This window comes from Leucoraja erinacea, chromosome 2, assembly GCF_028641065.1.
Source record: "Leucoraja erinacea ecotype New England chromosome 2, Leri_hhj_1, whole genome shotgun sequence".
Lineage (NCBI taxonomy): Eukaryota > Metazoa > Chordata > Chondrichthyes > Rajiformes > Rajidae > Leucoraja > Leucoraja erinaceus.
Window position 1 is genome coordinate 103,544,632 of NC_073378.1, and position 17,614 is coordinate 103,562,245.

General features: G+C 41.3%; 1 protein-coding gene across 1 annotated transcript in view; it reads left to right on the plus strand.

The window, feature by feature from the left end:
* The window catches only part of col28a1a (collagen, type XXVIII, alpha 1a), a 130,818-nt gene that overhangs the window by 12,844 nt on the left and 100,360 nt on the right, over positions 1-17,614 (plus strand). Inside the window, exons 5-10 of the mRNA XM_055649902.1 lie at positions 19-78; positions 1,476-1,529; positions 3,933-3,977; positions 9,556-9,582; positions 11,408-11,452; positions 15,513-15,557. Of these exons, the coding sequence (XP_055505877.1) occupies positions 19-78; positions 1,476-1,529; positions 3,933-3,977; positions 9,556-9,582; positions 11,408-11,452; positions 15,513-15,557 (276 nt within the window). The remainder of the gene's footprint in view (positions 1-18; positions 79-1,475; positions 1,530-3,932; positions 3,978-9,555; positions 9,583-11,407; positions 11,453-15,512; positions 15,558-17,614) is intronic.

The following is a 17,614-nucleotide window of genomic DNA, read 5'->3' on the forward strand; positions in this document are numbered from 1 at the left end:
ATATTTTTATGTATATAGTGTCCAAAACCTAAGCCATGCACCTGTGAAAAGGGGGAAAGAGGAAAAGATGGAGCTCCTGTAAGTATTAACAAGACATATGTATTAAATTTACTATTTTCTGATGCAGAGTGCTAGAACAGGTGCTGATTGATGTTGGAATTAAATCTTTTTTTCTGACCGACAGATAATGAGAAATATGGGTGGATATTCTGCCTGAACAAAATAACATAAGAAAACGTAAAATATCAAAATAACATGAGACCCAAGTGTTGGTGTTCGATCATTTATCTGTATCTGGACTTTGTGATTAAATAGATGAAGCAGGTCTACTGTGCATACTCAGGAGAAAAGAGTTTTAAGAAATTGATGGGCTTGTGCAAAATAAAAGGGCATTTATACTTCCATTCTTAGGTCAATGCAAATTGGATTTAGTTGCATTTAGAAGCAAAAGTATCTGTGGTCTCAGCTCCATTGGATTCAAACATACTGTAAGACTAAACAGTATAAAACACAAAGTCTGGTGCTCCCAAGCATCTTGAGTTTAATGTGGACAACTTCCTGTGAGTGTGATATTGAATTGATAAAGTATAAGGTATTTTAAGACTCGATATCTGACTATGTCAGTATGCTGTGTGATGCGGAGAAATGCTTGTTGGCATTATTGTTTGGTTTCTTTTTCACAACATTTATTTACAAATCATTCTTCATCCAGTGTAGTGCAATGTAAGTTATCTGGCAATGGGAATGCAGTTTTCTGTGAGAACCCAGAAAGCAGTCCTGCTTCTCTCAGCCTCACATTTATCTAAGGGTGAAAGTCAGAATCCCAATAACGTAATAAGATCATGAACTGCATAAATCCATGAGTCTCTTTTCTGGTGTTAGTGGGTGCCTCATTTACCTGGAGATCCCACAGATTGATTGTAATATTTAAATAATTTTCTCAATAAAACCATTAAGATGTGTTTAGTTAATTAAAACCAAATAGAACATCCATAGTGTACATATAATCAAAAATCATACAAAATGTTTTTTTATTGGGTCTAGATTTTCTGACTGTTGTATTTGAACCTACTGTAAATCTGAATTTCCACATGAATTATATTCTAGAATCACCAAATCAGACGATCATAAGGTTGGCTTGGATGAGGAAGGTCTTTCAGATTATATAATCTTAAATTTCGAAATGTTAATGAATCCAGGGGCCAATGAGCTTTCTGCTTTCATTCAAGAGGCAAAAATATTGGAAAATTTTAAAACCAGAAGAAATTCTGCAGCTAGTTTTCCAATAAAGGTTTAGGACTTTGACATTTCACAACAAATTGCCAGCAAGATCGGAATAAATTGCTTTTAAAGAATGTAAAAGGAAACTTATTTTTTTGCCACTGAAAGAAAATGTAATTTTTCTATGTAGAGTATTATAGATGGTGTAATACTTTTGCTTGGTAAATATTATACTAATATTTGGATATTAATAGGGAAGAAGAGGAGATCAAGGTCAAGATGGCAGTCCTGGTGAAAAAGGGGTACAGGTACTGAAAAATATTTTATTACATAATATGTAGCACATTTAATTATATTATTAATTTTAAAATAATGGCTAGTAAGAGTTGTTTCTGTCTAAATTCTAGTATTTTTGGATTATCACCAAGGCAAAAGTACACTTTTCTAAACGTGAAAACTTTTAATGAGAGATAAATCAATTATTTCTTATAGAGATATATAGGTTAAGATCTTAATAATATGTTTCCCTTTCTCTCAATGTCTTCAAAAGATGAATTATGGTCATTTCAATCAACTGAAAGGAAAATTCAAGAAGAATGTTATATTTCAGAGATGTGCTCATGCTAATTCTGCTTACTACTCACATTGAAATTCCCCAAATTTGTGTGTTGATGGAATAGGAAATCCAGATAAATCCATTAAACATTCAGTGCAAACAGAACTGATAGCGGTCACAGGCTTAACTACTACTCACGAGAATTAGGAAAATAATAAGTACATCAGTTCTGTTACATTTTATGAGAAATTGGATCTGATATTCTGTGTTTGAAATTATGTCGTGTGGCAGTTCACTGGGGACCTCACTATGAACCTTCCATGGAACCTTTCTTGGCAAGATGATTTCAATTGGAACCACACAAATTTCCTTTCTAGATCCGACGATCAAATAAATATTCAAAAAGTGCATCATGGTACCTGTTTTCAAAGCAACTTGTTTGATTTTTGTGATATTCAAGCCTGGAATAGAAGGGTTATAACAGGTGGGGCAAGAGCTGGCAAGTAATAGATGGATCCATGTTTGGAGGGAGTGATCGGCAGATGTCAATTGGGAGAGAGTCGGGTGAGTCGACAGAGTCCAGTTTTCGTGGGACGACAGATGGCGCAATGGGCTAAGTGTTCGGCTGGCGACCGGAAGGTAGCCGGTTCGAATCCCGCTTGGAGTGCATACTGTCGTTGTGTCCTTGGGGCAAGACACTTCACCCACCTTTGCCTGTGTGTAAATGTAATGTAATTATGTGAAGCACTTTGGGGTCAATGCAAGTTGACTAAAAATGTGCTATATAAATAAGATTATTATTATTTATTTATTAAGATAGTAACCATGGTGATAAGTGGAGAATTGAAAGGGCTGAAAATGGTGGAATCAGATTTTTTTTTAAAAGGAAAGTGAGGAGTGAAATGTAGAACCAGAGGGTGGGATTGAGGGTAGATGAGAAAGGGGGTTGCTGAATGGGGGACCCACTAGGGGCAGGGATGGGTGATGAGCAGAAGCAAGAGGTGCAGAAGGAGAGGAGAACAAGGTGATGGGGCACAACGGGAGGGAATGGAAAGAAAGGTATGGGTGAGAGGACCTGGGTAGCCCAGAAGGAGAGAGAAGGTGGGAGAGGAAGGTGGGGTTTACCTAAAATTGGAGAATTCAATATTCATGTATTTGTGCTGTGGGCTGCCTCAGTGGAATGTGAGGTGGTATTCTGCCACTTTTAGAGTGGCTCCACTCTGGCAATGGAGGAGGCTGAGAACACAGATTATGGGAATGGGAAAAGGGAGTTAAAGTGGCATGAAAGTTGAATTCACCAGTTTCAGGTCAACCACCCATCTTCATCCTTCTGATCTACTCGGGTCCTATCATGGACACCTTTCTTTTCCCTAGCTTTGCTCCCCCATCACCCAGTTCTTGGCCTCCTCTTCATTTTTGTCTTCTGCTCATCACTTGCCTCTGCTCCTCCCAGTCCTCTACCCTTTTCTCTCCCCCCCCCTCTCCCCACCTCCCCGATTTCCATCTAGCAGCATCTCTCCCTTTGTTCTGCATTTCACTCACATCTTCCTTTCTTGTCAGATTCAACCATCCATAGCCCTTTGGCTTTACTTGTGACCTCCAACTTTGGTTACTATCTCTGCCCTTCTCTCTCCCATATGACTCATTTGTAAATGAATCCCTCCTTACCTGGATCCGCATAACTTTTGCCTCCATCACAGTGAGGAGATGCTGGGTGGACTCACTGTAGTGGATGTTAATATGTTAATATGTGTTTATTGTTGTTTTTATTGTATTATATGTATGACTGCTGCAATTTTGTTCAGACTTCGGTCTGAATGACAATAAAGGCTATCTAATCTAATATCTAATCTAATATTACTTCCCAGCTCTCTCCTCATCCATTCCTCTCACCTCTTTGTGAGAGCTGTCAGCTGTATCTCCATTATTCCTTGAAGAAAGGTACCAACCCAAAACATAATTTGTCCATTTCCCTTCACAGCCCGACCCACTGAATTTCTCCAGCAATTTTGTTTCTGCTGCATTTAATGTTACTAGATTTGTCCTTAAGTTAATTTTCGATGATTAGAATATGTGGCTCCGTATTTAAAATTCAAAACCTGATAAAAACCTATAAAAATATATAAAACTATAATTTATTTATTCTTTGGTTCAGGGACTACGAGGCTTAAAAGGAGAGACTGGAATTTTTGGAGAAAAGGTGAGTGCACTTCTGATTTTTAGTGTCATGAGGTAAATTATTGGACGTCACTTTAAATCAAAATTTGTGTCTGCATCAATATGAAAGAAAGATTATATAACTTAGATGCAAAGTTGTTTGAATTAGGTTTCGATGGAATGAGACAAATACTGAAGCATTTAGTTTAGTTTAGCATTTCTGAGCTGCTTTAGTCTCATATTAAAATGATCTAGAAACTCTTTGCATATTGCTAATTTCTGAAATATTAGAACATAAACAATTTTCCTAATAACATATTTCTGTAATTATTGAATATAGAGCAATATGATGTTGTTGGTACAACTTAGATCACCAAGCTATCTGATCAGTTTGAAGATTGGTGACATCAGTTTCCAATTAATCTTACTTATGTAATTTTCTTCTGAATAAGTGTTTTCTTGTTTGGTTAGAATCCAACAACAAATATATCATTAGCTTTAAAAAAAAAAGCCTCATTGAATCAATTTAAGAAAATCTTCTTTTTCCTTAGATTGGTTAAACTATCTGCATCCCTCTGTCTTAATTCACATTAATGTATTTATAAATTAGGAAACAGGACCAAAGTAAGTCTTACTGCTCGTAAAGCCTCTACCAAATTCAATAAAATTATGCCTTAATTGCTAATATCCATTTTGTTTTTCTGCATTTTTCCTTGATTCCTTTAAGTCCCCCATTTATTAATCTTAGTCTTGAATATGTCCATCACCTGTACGTCCAGTTTTCATGAGGTGCATCATTCTAAAGATTCACAGTCTTCAATTGGCGAATTTGATCCTCATCTCAATCTGAATTAACAGAACCTTATCTTAAATGGCCATCACATTAGCCTCCCTCCTAAAATCAATAATTTCATATTTCCACATCTAACACATATAATGAATATATTTTTGTCAAAACAGATTTGTTAAGTTTTGTTGGTGGGAAATAGAACGGAAGGTAATGGCATTGTAGCCATTGCAGGATAAAGTGGATTATTCACTCATCCCATCCCACTCAAATCTCCTTGGTTCATGCATTCCTTCCCACTCAAACTACCCCCTCTCCAGGTAAGTTTCCCTGCAACCATAGCAGATGCAACACCTCACCTCACCTCCATCCACAGACTGTAGCAGTCCTTCCAGGTGAGACAGAAGAACTGCATCCACTGTTCTCGATGTGGGCTCCTGTACATAGAAATATAGAAAATAGGTGCAGGAGTAGGCCATTCGGCCCTTCGAGCCTGCACTGCCATTCAATATGATCATGGCTGATCATCCAACTCAGTATCCTGTACCTGCCTTCTCTCCATACCCCCTGATCCCTTTGACCACAAGGGCCACATCTAACACCTTCTTAAATATAGCCAATGAACTGGCCTCAACCACCCTCTGTGGCAGAGAATTCCACAGATTCACCACTCTCTGTGTGAATTTTTCTTTTCTCATCTCGGTCCTAAAAGACTTCCCCCTTATCTTCATACTGTGACCCCTTGTTCTGGACTTACCCAACATCAGGAACAATTTTCCTGCATCTAGCCTGTCCAACCCCTTAAGAATTTTGTAATTTTCTATAAGATCCCCCCTCAAATTCTAGCGATTACAAGCCGAGTCTATCCAGTCTTTCTTCATATGAAAGTCCTGACATCCCAGGAATCAGTCTGGTGAAACTTCTCTGTACTCCCTCTATGGTAAGAATGTATTTCCTAAGATTAGGAGACCAAAACTGTACGCAATACTCCAGGTGTGGTCTCACCAAGGCCCTGTACAACTGCAGTAGAACCTCCCTGCTCCTATACTCAAATCCTTTTGCTATGAATGCTGACGTACCATTCGCTTTCTTCACTGTCTGCTGCACCTGCATGCCTACTTTCAATGACTGGTGTACCATGACTCCCAGGTCTCGTTGCATCTCCCCTTTTCCTAATCGGCCGCCATTCAGATAATGGTCTACTTTCCTGTTCTTGCCACAAATGTGGATAACCTCACATTTATCCACATTATAATGCATTTGCCATGCATTTGCCCACTCACCCAGCCTATCCAAGTCACCTTGTATCCTCCTCACAGCTAATACTGCCCCCTAGCTTCATGTCATCCGCAAACCTGGAGATGTTGCATTCAATTCCCTCATCCAAATCATTAATATACATTTTAAATAGCTGGGGTCCCAGCACTGAGCCTTGCGGTACCCCACTAGTCACTGCCTGCCACTCTGAAAAGGACCCGTTTACTCCTACTCTTTGCTTCCTGTCTGCCAGCCAGTTCTCTATCCACATCAATACTGAACCCCAATACCATGTGTTTTAAGTTTGAATACTAATCTCTTATGTGGGACCTTGTCGAAAGCCTTCTGAAAGACCAGATATAACACATCCATTGGTTCTCCCTTATCCACTCTACTAGTTACATCCTCGAAAAATTCTATAAGACTCGCCAGACTTTATTTACCTTTCATAAATCCATGCTGACTTTGTCCAATGATTTCACCGCATTCCAAATATGCTGCTATCCCATCTTTAATAACTGACTGTGGCATTGTCCTCACGACCGATGTTAGACTAACTGGCATATAATTCCCCATTTTCTTTCTCCCTCCCTTTTTAGAAAATGGGGTTACGTTTGAAACCCTCCAATCCACAGGAACTACTCCAGAATCTAAAGTGTTTTGAAAAATTATCACTAATGCATCCACTATTTCTGGAGCTACTTCCTTAAGTACTCTGGGATGCAGCCTATCTGGCCCTGGGGATTTATCGGCCTTTAATCCATTCAATTTACCTAACACCACCTCCCGACTAACCTGGATTTCACTCAGCTCCTCCATCTCATTTGACCCCCGGTCCCCTGCTATTTCCGGAAAATTATTTATGTCTTCCTTAGTGAAGACAGAACCAAAGTAGTTATTCCATTGGCCTGCCATGTCCTTGTTCCCCATGATCAATTCTCCTGTTTCTGACTGCAAGGGACCCACATTTGTTTTAACTAATCTTTTTCTCTTCACATATCTATAAAAGCTTTTACAGTCAGTTTTTATGTTCCCTGCCAGTTTTCTTTCATAATCTATTTTCCCTTTCCTAATTAAGCTGTTTGTCCTCCTCTGCTGGACTCTGAATTTCTCCCAGTCCTCTGATAGGCTGCTTTTTCTGGCTAATTTGTACGCCTCATCTTTTGTTTTGATACTATCCCTGATTTCCCTTGTTATCCATGGATGCACTACCTCCCCTGATTTATTCTTTTGCCAAACTGGGATGAACAATTGTTGTAGTTCATCCATGCGGTCTTTAAATGCCTTCCATTGCATATCCCCCGTCAACCCTTTAAGAATCAATTGCCAGTCTATCTTGGCCAATTCACGTCTCATACCCTCAAAGTTACCTTTTTTTAAGTTCAGAACCCATGTTTCTGAATTAACAATGTCACTCTCCATCCTAATGAAGAACTCAACCATATTATGGTCACTATTGCCCAAGAGGCCACACACAACAAGACTGCTAACTAACCCTTCCACATTACTCAATACCCAGTCTAGAATAGCCTCGTCTCTTGTTGGTTCCTCTACATGTTGGTTCAGAAAACTATCCCACATACATTCCAAGAAATCCTTTTCATCAGCACCCCTGCCAATTTGATTCACCCAATCTATATGTAGATTGAAGTCACCCATTATAGCTGTTTTACCTTTGTTGCATGCATTTCCAATTTCCTGTTTGATGCCATCCCCAACTCCACTACTACTGTTAGGTGGTCTGTACACAACTCCCACTAGCGTTTTCTGCCCCTTAGTGTTTCGCAGCTCTACCCATATTGATTCCACATCCTCCAAGCTAAAGTCCTTCCTTTCTATTGCATTAATCTCCTCCCTAACCAGCAACGCTGCCCCACCTCTTTTTCCTTTCTGTCTATCCCTCCTGAGTATTGAATATCCCTGGATGTTCAGCTCCCAGCCTTGGTCACCCTGGAGCCATGTCTCCGTGATCCCAACTATATCATATTCATAATAACTATCTGCACATTCAACTCATTCAACACATTACGAATGCTCCTTGCATTGAGACACAAAGCCTTCAGGCTTGTTTTTACAACACTCTTACCCCTTGTACAATTATGTTGAAAAATTGCCCTTTTTGATTTTTGCCCTGGATTTGTCTGCCTGTCACTTTTACTTTTCACATTGCTACCTATTGCTTCTATCCTCATTTTACACCCCTCTGTCTCTCTGCCCATGCTCCCAGTCCCCTGCCACATTAGTTTAAATCCTCCCCGCCAGCACTAGCAAATCTCCCCCAAGGACATTGATTCCATTCCAGCCCAGGTGCAGACCGTCCTGTTTGTACTGGTCCCACCTCCCCCAGAACTGGTTCCAATGCCCTAGAAAGTTGAATCCCTCCCCCTTGCACAATTTTTCAAGCCACGTATTCATCTGCAATATCCTCCTATTTCTACTCTGACTAGCACGTGGCACTGGTAGTAATCCAGAGATTATTACCTTTGAGGTCCTACTTTGAAGTTTATCTTCTAGCTCCCTAAATTCACCTTGTTGCCACTCTCCTTACTACAATCAGTCGGAAGAAGGCTACCAATCAGAAATGTCACCTCTCCATTTTTTCCAAAGTTGCTGCTGAACCAACTGAGTTACTCCAGCATTTTGTGTCTATCTTTGGTATAAATCAGCATCTGTGGTTCCTTTTTATTTCAAATTTGATTATGTTTTACCTAAAGGCACCGAGGATATCCTGATCCAGTATCATTGAATAATTCCATTCTTTACTCCAACCTTGCAATCTCTCCCAGAACCTCCTTCTCCCCCAAGGCTCTTGAATTATTTATGCAATTTCTCCACCTTCCTCCTATCCAGCCCAAACCGATTTTCCACTCATGATTCATTTCACAAGCAGCCATTTCTACTTCCCCCGTACTCTTCTTTCCAATGCCTGAATGTGACTTTCAAGCTTGGGCTTCTCAACCACGCTTATTGCTAATATTTCTACCTGGTTGGCTGCCAGGAATAGAAAAAAAAGAGATAAATTGTGTCAGTCTTCTATTAAATTTGGAGGAATCCCTGTGTTATTACAGTTCTGGTATTTGTGGTGCTCTGATCACCAATCCAGCATCCCGCTATCCCTTCTCCATCAATCCCATTGGTTACTGCAACTGAATGTTTTTGTTTAGTGTAGTGTAATGTAGTGTGCAGTGTGTAGTTTAGTTTAGAGATACAGTGTGGAAACACAGCATTCACCCACTGAGTCTGCGCCAACCAACAATCATCCATACACTAGTTCTATCCTACATTTTACAGAGGCCAATTAACTAACAAACCTGCATGTCCTTGGAATGTGGAAGAAACCAGAGCACACGGAAAAAACCCATGCGGTCACAGGGAGAAAAGCCGTACCGACAGCACCCAGAGTCAGAATTGAACCTGGGTCTCTGGTGCTGTAAGGCAGCAACTCTACCATTGCCCCACTATGCCATTCAAATTTGTTAAATAGTAATGACCATAATCTAATAATTGGCAGTGAGTGAATATTAAACCTGATTTTGTATCTCATGGATTATTGTATATTTTTTTGTATTTCCAACAGGGCAAACCTGGGTTCAAAGGACACAAGGTAAAAAATAAATTAATTATTTTCAGATTTTCTATACTTTCCCTTCAATGAAGATATTTCCCATTGCAATTAATTATATTTTCCGATGGCCTTTCCATTGGTCTGCTTTTATGGCTCTTGCAAACTCTGCAATAACTAGAGAATTAATCTTATGTAGTATACAATCAGAAAGAGGTACATGGTATGCTTGGCTTTATTGGTCCAATGAAGAAATCATGATGCAGCTTTATAGGATTTTGGTTAGACCGCATTTGGAGTATTGCATGCAGTTCTGGTCACAGGAAGGTCACAGTTCTGGTACAGGAAGCAAGTGGAGGCTTCAAAAAAGATGCAGAGGATGTTTACTATAACGATGCTTGGATCCAAATAGGTTGTATAGACTTAGATTGTTTTCACTGGAATGCCAGAGATTGAGGGGATACCTAATAGAAATATATAAAATTATGAGAGGCATAGATAGGGTAGACAATCCTAATCAGTTTCACAAGATGGAATTATCAAATACTAGAGGGCATTGCATTGAAGTGAGAGAGGCAACATTTAAAGCAGATGTGCGGGGCAACTTTTTTTACATAGAGGGTGGTGAGTGCCTGGAATGCGCTGCCAGGGGTGGTGATGGAGGCAGATACGACAGTGGCATTCAAGATACTTTTAGACAGGGCACATGGATATGCAGTGAATGGAGGGAAATGCATTATGTGCAGGCAGATAAGAGTTGCTCTTGGCATCATGTTCAGCACAGGCATTGTTCTGAAAGGGCCAATGGACCTGTTCCTGTGTTGTACTTTTCTATCTTCTAAAAAGTTGTGCATCTTAACTGCTGTTCATTTTGAAGAGAATGATTTTAGGAATGAATAGAATGATAATGATGTGTTGATCGTTCTGGAGAATGATGGAGCAATGATTACCATGCACATAAGAATGTGCTGCATGCAGTACAAGGACTGGAGGTGACAGCTGTAAAGACATATTTTACTGGACTATTAAGTATTTAGTAACAACAAGAATTAAGCAGAGAAGGATCCTGTCACGGGTTGATCATGAGAGGAATACGTTATTTAAGAAGGGATATTTTTTCCCTTAAAGTAGTGGAAGACAGAGCATGAGCACTGAAATGAATACATACTTGGATGAAAATGACAAATTCTTGGAAATCATAGTTCAGGGACCTACTGAATGTAATTGGTTCTGAGAAAATTATAACAATGTATAACTTTGCAAAGTAGAATTTTTTATCATTATAAGAAAGCAGATGGTGAGGTGGAATGAGAGACATGGTTAAAATTCTGAAAAGATGTGATAAGGTATTTAGAAGCAGATTTTTGTTCATTGTTTAGGAGTGTAAATCCAGGAAATTTATGTTGGACTAAACATAAAATATTTAGATTGGAAAATAATATTTACATGGAAGAATATGAAATTGTGGTAGTGAATTCCAGGGTTTAATGGCTGAGGTAAGTAAAGGACATGGTGAATCAAGGGAATTTAATTTCAAATATAAAAGTGTTAGCTTAAGTGAAATGATATGCCAATATATACGTTAGATTGATTGAGTGGCCATTTTGTAATTTACAATTGTAATTATTTTCAATGTTTAATTAAAAAGTAACCTTTGGCAACTTTTGAAATAGTGATCGAGAACAAAAACTGAGGCTATTTGATTGTTCAAGGAGATAAATATTGGCTGGTTTAACATTATAGTTATTTTTTCAGGACTCTTATTTTGTGTCAGAGAGTTCTTAATGATATTTGGTGGTGGTAGATTAATTTAAGGTCTGTCAAAATTACATCTTGTTTGACATTTCTATAATTATACCCTGTGCAGGGCTCGAAAGGTGAATGTGGGATTTCAGGAACAAAAGGCGAAAGTGTAGGTATATTTTCTACATACAGTAGGTTTTAAAATGATTTGCTACTTCCTGTATTCAAGTAAAGAGCTTCAGTGCAGGAATAGGAATATTTACTTCCTGTGTTTGTAATTTTCAGGACTCAGAATTTTTAACTGCAACTAGATGTGTTAAATTTATTTAATTTTTATTCTTTATCTCATTGTTTTTGTGAGATATCAGTGTGAAAATTGGTTGACGTGCTTGGCACACAAAACTGTAACTGCACTGCAAAATTTGGTTATAGAACAATCTATATCAATTTGAATATTTGAAATTCAGAAGATGCTGTTAAATGTGTGTTTGGTGCATAATCAAATCGAAAAATTGTTTTTAAAATGTTTTCATTTTTAAAAAAAGCTAATGATCTTAAACCTCCTTAAATTATTTGAAAACAGCTTTTAGATCTACTATTTCTTTATGTATATTTTTGTTAATTTATCTAATACTTTTGAAGTGATTTTGGGATCAGTTACTAGAATGAGCGTTGTTTTTCTAACCGATTTATAACAAATTTTATAATAATACAGAAAAACTCTTCAAATGACTTCTTGGCTTTTACTCCTAGGATATTTGCTCCTAGAATGTTTAAGACTCTCCTGGTTTGATTTTTGTGAGAATTCTTCAGTGTGATTATCTACTTCATGATATAACTGTGTTAGACCTCAGTGGTCAACTGTAGCCACCATCTAAACTTAACCCATGTCAGGAACAGTAAAGTCCATGCCAAGAGATGATTAGACCTTTGTGAGAAACTTTATTTCAGGCCAACAGTCAGTGCTGTTGCTCCGTAATTAATTTATAATTATTTATTTTGAAGCACAGTTACAGAACATTTGCTTGTCAGTTTACAGACAAAAAAGGCATTGTTTCCAAAATCTTCATAATCTTTCACGGACTAGAATGGTCGAGATGGCCTGTTTCCGTGCTGTAATTGTTATATGGTTAATGCTGGTTTGCTGCAGCAAATAGCGTAGAAAGATATGCAGCCTCTGCATGTAATTGCGAAATAAAAACATACTAAATGTGGTTATCAATCAATGCAAAATAACTCGTGTTGCACTACATTAGGATGTTGCATGCCATTATTTTCAAATGAACAAATAAGCGAGTTCGGTATTCCAACTGCACATGCCCAGGTCATAGGTCACTAGCTAGGAACAGACTCAGCAACAGTGGAGCTGTGTTGTGTGCAGGCTTGCGTTTCGTCCGGGGTCGGTGTCGGGGGCCGGCTCTCCGTCGCTGCTTCCACTGTTGAGTTGCTGCTGGGCCGTCCCCATCCCTGTCCGGAGGTGCCTGGGGTGGCACTGGGCTGGCGGGGCGGACCTGTACTTGCAGCTGGCACTGCAGCTGCTGGCTCCAGCTCGGCTCTCATGTCCTGCTCTCCACCCCATTCACCTCAGTCCGACACCAAGATCCTGCTGAAGATGGGCAGCCGCCGGCCCTGCTCGAAGATGGGCGACTTGGAGCTGCTGCTGCTGGAGTCGTCCTGGTCGGAGAGAGAGTCTGCGGATGGGCTCCTGCCAGCCATAGGCAGGTTGGGTGCCCGCTGGAGCTGCTGGTACTGTTGGTGGTGCTGGCGGCAGCAGCAACTCCCTCCCCCTCACCTGCCCAGACCCAAGACCAGAGTCCAAGACAGCTCCAACTCCAGGTCGGAGCTGAAGGCCGCCCGCGCCGTGGCCCAGCCGAGTGCCGGGCTGGAGGAGACTGAGCCCAGGCTGGCGCTCTGGCGCAGGTTAGGCCGGGGCCCTCGCTCCTCCTCAGGGTGTGGATGAAGTGGCAGCGGGTACTGTAGGGGCAGAAGCCAGTGGTGTGCAAGCTACGTCTTGTACTTGGGGAGGCGGCTGAGGGAGCACAGCTCGGCATGGCCATGGGTTAACTGGTACATGTAGTCATAGCGGCCCATCGGGGAGCGGATTCCTCTGGAGTTGGAGCAGGGTTGGGCTGGAGATGGCGCTGGCTGTGGGTCTGTGTTCTTCATGCTGGTTGGTTCTCCATGCTGACAGTGGGCCTGGAGCTGCTGGTGTCATCGGACGGGGCTGTTGGTTGGCCCGGCGGGCGAGGCGGAGGTGAGCTGGCGTTGGCGCTTCTCTGTGCTGGCGGTGGGCCTGGGGGCAGGTGTCCCGTCCGTCTGGATGGCTCCGGCCGCCCCCCAGGCGGGGATGGGACACTCAAGTGGGGGGGGAGGGGGTACAAGGGATGGTCCAGTAACGGTTCAGCAGTGCTTGCGGCGCCGGGGACACGGGTTCGATCCTGGCTGCGGATGAGGCGCGGTTCTGCGGATGAGAGCCAATCCAGTCTCCCCCCCCCCCCCCCCCTCCGGTCTCCTCCCACGACCCCCCCCCCCACCGGTACCCCCTCCTCCCACCTACACCCCCGGTCTCCCACTGAAAAAAGACAAAAAATCGGACCCAAACTATACTCACTGAATCTACAGCGCTTCGTTCAATTGTTATTTATAGCGTTTGACATTTGATAAATCCCATGATTCCATGCATTTTTCAGAATACCGAACTCAATGCATTAACATACAGAGGAATTTGGTTTTAACTGACATATACAAATATTATTAAAAAGACTAACTGATTCCGTGTTTCATTTGTTCTCCCTGATCAAAAATAAGTATCAAATTCTGCCGATAGTTTTTCATTATTAAACCTTTAATAATTGAGTTTCAAACGATCCCTGTGGTAGAATATTTTCATTAAAACCATTGTATAAAAAATGGTGCCGACAGACGGGAAGCCGAAGCAATTATGTGGAAGCCAAATAACTGAATAGAAACAAACCCGAAACGCCAAATAACCGAATGGAAACAAAGCAGAAATGCCAACTAACTGAAAGGCGGCGTCACCTAAAAGCGTGGGGGACATTTACCCTCACAAGCCATAGGTGACTGGGCAATCTGAACCCAAGCACCAAGTTGTAAGCAGCCGAAGGTGCGCATCCCTCGGGACAGCCCCCACTCTCCCACGGCCACCCTCTGCGGGCTGAGGGTTGGGTGGAGCAGAGGTGTGGGACAATGTTCATCCCTCCACAGTGATGTGATGGACGCGGGGGTCTGGACCAATCGCTGACAAGTCCCGCCCCCTGGCAACGTCATGTCCATTATTTGACTTTTCTGTTGAGCGGTATTCGGTCCGTTGGCTTGTAGACAACGCCGCCTTTGGGTAAGTGGCGTTTCAGCAGAGCGGCCATTCAGTGAGTTTGCTTTTAAGCGACGCAGCCTCTCGGTTAGTTGGTGTTTCGGCTTTGTTTCCATTCGGTTATTTGGCTTCCACTTCTTTGCTTCAGCTTCTCGTCCGTCGGCGCCACATCCGGGTACCATAAAAAAACAGCAGATCATTTAAATCCTGTGGTTGACCTCTATCTTGTGACCATCCCCTGAATCTCACAAGAAAAGAACATCTTCTCTGTTTCTATCCAGTCAAAGCCTCACAGAATCTGACATATTTCAGATTTTTCTGAACTCCACCTAGACATGGTTGTTTTCGTTGACAATTTACACTTATACCAAGCAAATTAACCTACAAACCTGTATGTGTTTGGAGTGTGGGAGGAAACTGAAAATCTTGGAGAAAACTCTGAGGTTTGTAGGTTAATTAGCTTGGTATGTGTAAATTGTCACGAGTGTGTGTTGGTAAGATAGTGTTAATGTGTTGGGATAGCTGGTCAGTGCAGGCTCGGTGAGCCAAAGGCCCTGTTTCTGCACTGTATCTCTCAACTAAATAAACTAAACTAAAAAGAGACACCAATTGATGAAAAAAAACATCATTACCTGAAACAGGTGTGAACTGCTGGTAAGTGGCAGGTCACGGGGAAAACATACAAACTCTGTACAGACAGCACCCTTAGTCAAGATTGAACCCGGGTCTCCAGTGCTGCATGTGCTGTAAGGCAGCAACTCTAACACTGTGCTACCATGCCGCCCTTCAATTAATTAAAATCTTATATTCAAAATGAATGTTCTGACTTGGTTAACTTCTCTCAAGAATATATGACATTTCCCTGCAAAAGCTAATTGATTCTGCATTGTTCTGCCAGGGTCCTAAAGGGTCACCAGGTCCAACAGGAAAAAGAGGATCACAGGTATGTGGACATTGATAATGCTATATCAAGTGTTCAGTTTTCAACACAGCAATCAAGCTAATTGTAATATCTATTTATCAGTTGTAATTTGGTCAACAATTTGTACTCTTTCTTATATTCATTATTTGATCAAGAAATAATTTCATTCCACAATTCCATATAGGGTTGGAGTGCCTGAGAGAAGTATTTATATGACTTTTTAACCTGTCATTTCCTCGGGCACCAGATTAGTTTGTGATGGAGGATGCAGTATAGTTTGACTGTCTCATAATGGGACGGTTGATATAAACGTAAGAAATAGGATCAGGAGGACATCACATGTCTGCCTGAGCCTGAGCTGCTCATCAACAAGATAATGTTAATCTCATTTTGGCCTCAAATGCACTTTCCAGTCGATTGCTCATCGCCCTTGACACCCCAATTGTCCAAACACCTGTCATCTCACATTCAGTGACTCGGGCTCGATAGCTTTCCGGTTTAGAGAATTCAAAAGAGTACTGAGCTTCCTCCTCATCTCGGTTTTAGATCTCTTTATTCACAAACAAGCCTTCTTCTAGATCGCATCACAGGAGAAAAAAATCACTGCATATTAAATCCCTCAGAATTTTAAGCAAAAATTAAACTGCTGGAGGAATTCAATGGTTTGAGCTGCATTTGTGGGGGGGAGGGGGGGGGGGGGGGGGGGGGGGGGGGGGGAAGCACAAGCTGCTGCATTTGTGCGAAAGTCTTGCTTATTTTGCGGTAGGAATCATCAACATTTTGGATCAAAACCCTGTGTCAGGACTGACCTTGGAGAGGAAAGATAATCAGTGCAGAGAGGGGAGGGGTGGAACAGAGTCCAGTAGGTGATAGGTGAATCAAAGAGGGGTGAAGAGTGATGGGCAGATAAAACCAGGTGGGGGGAAGGGAGGGGGAGGGGTGGAGTTGGGAGACAGAGCCAGATTTCAGAGATGTTTGGAAGCAAAGAGAAAAAAAGGACCTGGTGAGGGGAGGGGAAGGTACCTGTAATGACAATAGCTAGAGATATAACTCTAACAGTACCCATTCCTCTTTACACTGGCTTCCCTCACCTCACACCTCGCTACTCTTCCATCATATTCTCGTTCCCAATGCAGGGCCTTGACCTGAAATGTGGATAGTTCCCATCATCTGATAGATGTTGTTTGACCTACTGAGCTCATCCAGTGGCTTGTTCCTTGCTTCAGAATTCATCTCCTGCAATCTCAACAGAATCTTGCATATTTCAACAAGATTAATGTCTTAATTGGAGATGGAGATTTTTCCTGAATCATTTGCTTTGAATCAGAGGCAGGAGGATCAAAATGACATCATTTGGAAAGTAAATTAATTTGATACACAAACATTTATTCTTCAATGCCCAAACCTGCAATAGTTTGAAAGTTCAGTGGCTTTGAAGTCTCTATTAAATACATATACAAACAGAATGCTGAATAGCCTGTTTTCGTGTATGACACCACGACAAACCAATCCTGATGCCTCAAGGAAGGAACACGATCCCAATTTGTATTGAAGTCCTTGGGCTAATGAGGCAGTCAGTCAGAATCTGGACACTATTCCTCCTAACATTGTCAGCCTGACAGTTTGACCACATTGTAGCTAAACATTCTCCAGGTGTAGTTCAAGTGCATTGTGAGAAAGGGAAACGTTTCTTGTTTAAGGGGAGAGTGCGGCATTGTGACAACTGGTGCTGTGGTGGCCTGGGTTTAGGTGGACGAAACGATAGGAAGGAAAGTTGCTGATCATCCACCTCACTTTTTCACATGATGCCAAAGAATATTATAAAGTTAATCATTGCACAGTCCCCCTGTCCCTGACTAACCTTCCTGCCTTCAGAACAGCTGAAGCTAGTGACTTCCGATTGATCTCATCTAATCCTTCCCTGGGGGTAAATAGTATGCACCAGGAATGTTGAAAGAGGCCCTCTCCTCATTGGGCAGTGAGAATCCACTATGAAGCACAGTCCAGCAAAGCATAGTAGCAACACCAGTGAAAGGAAAGATTAGCAAAATGATGTATGAAAGTTAAAGTAAGAATGT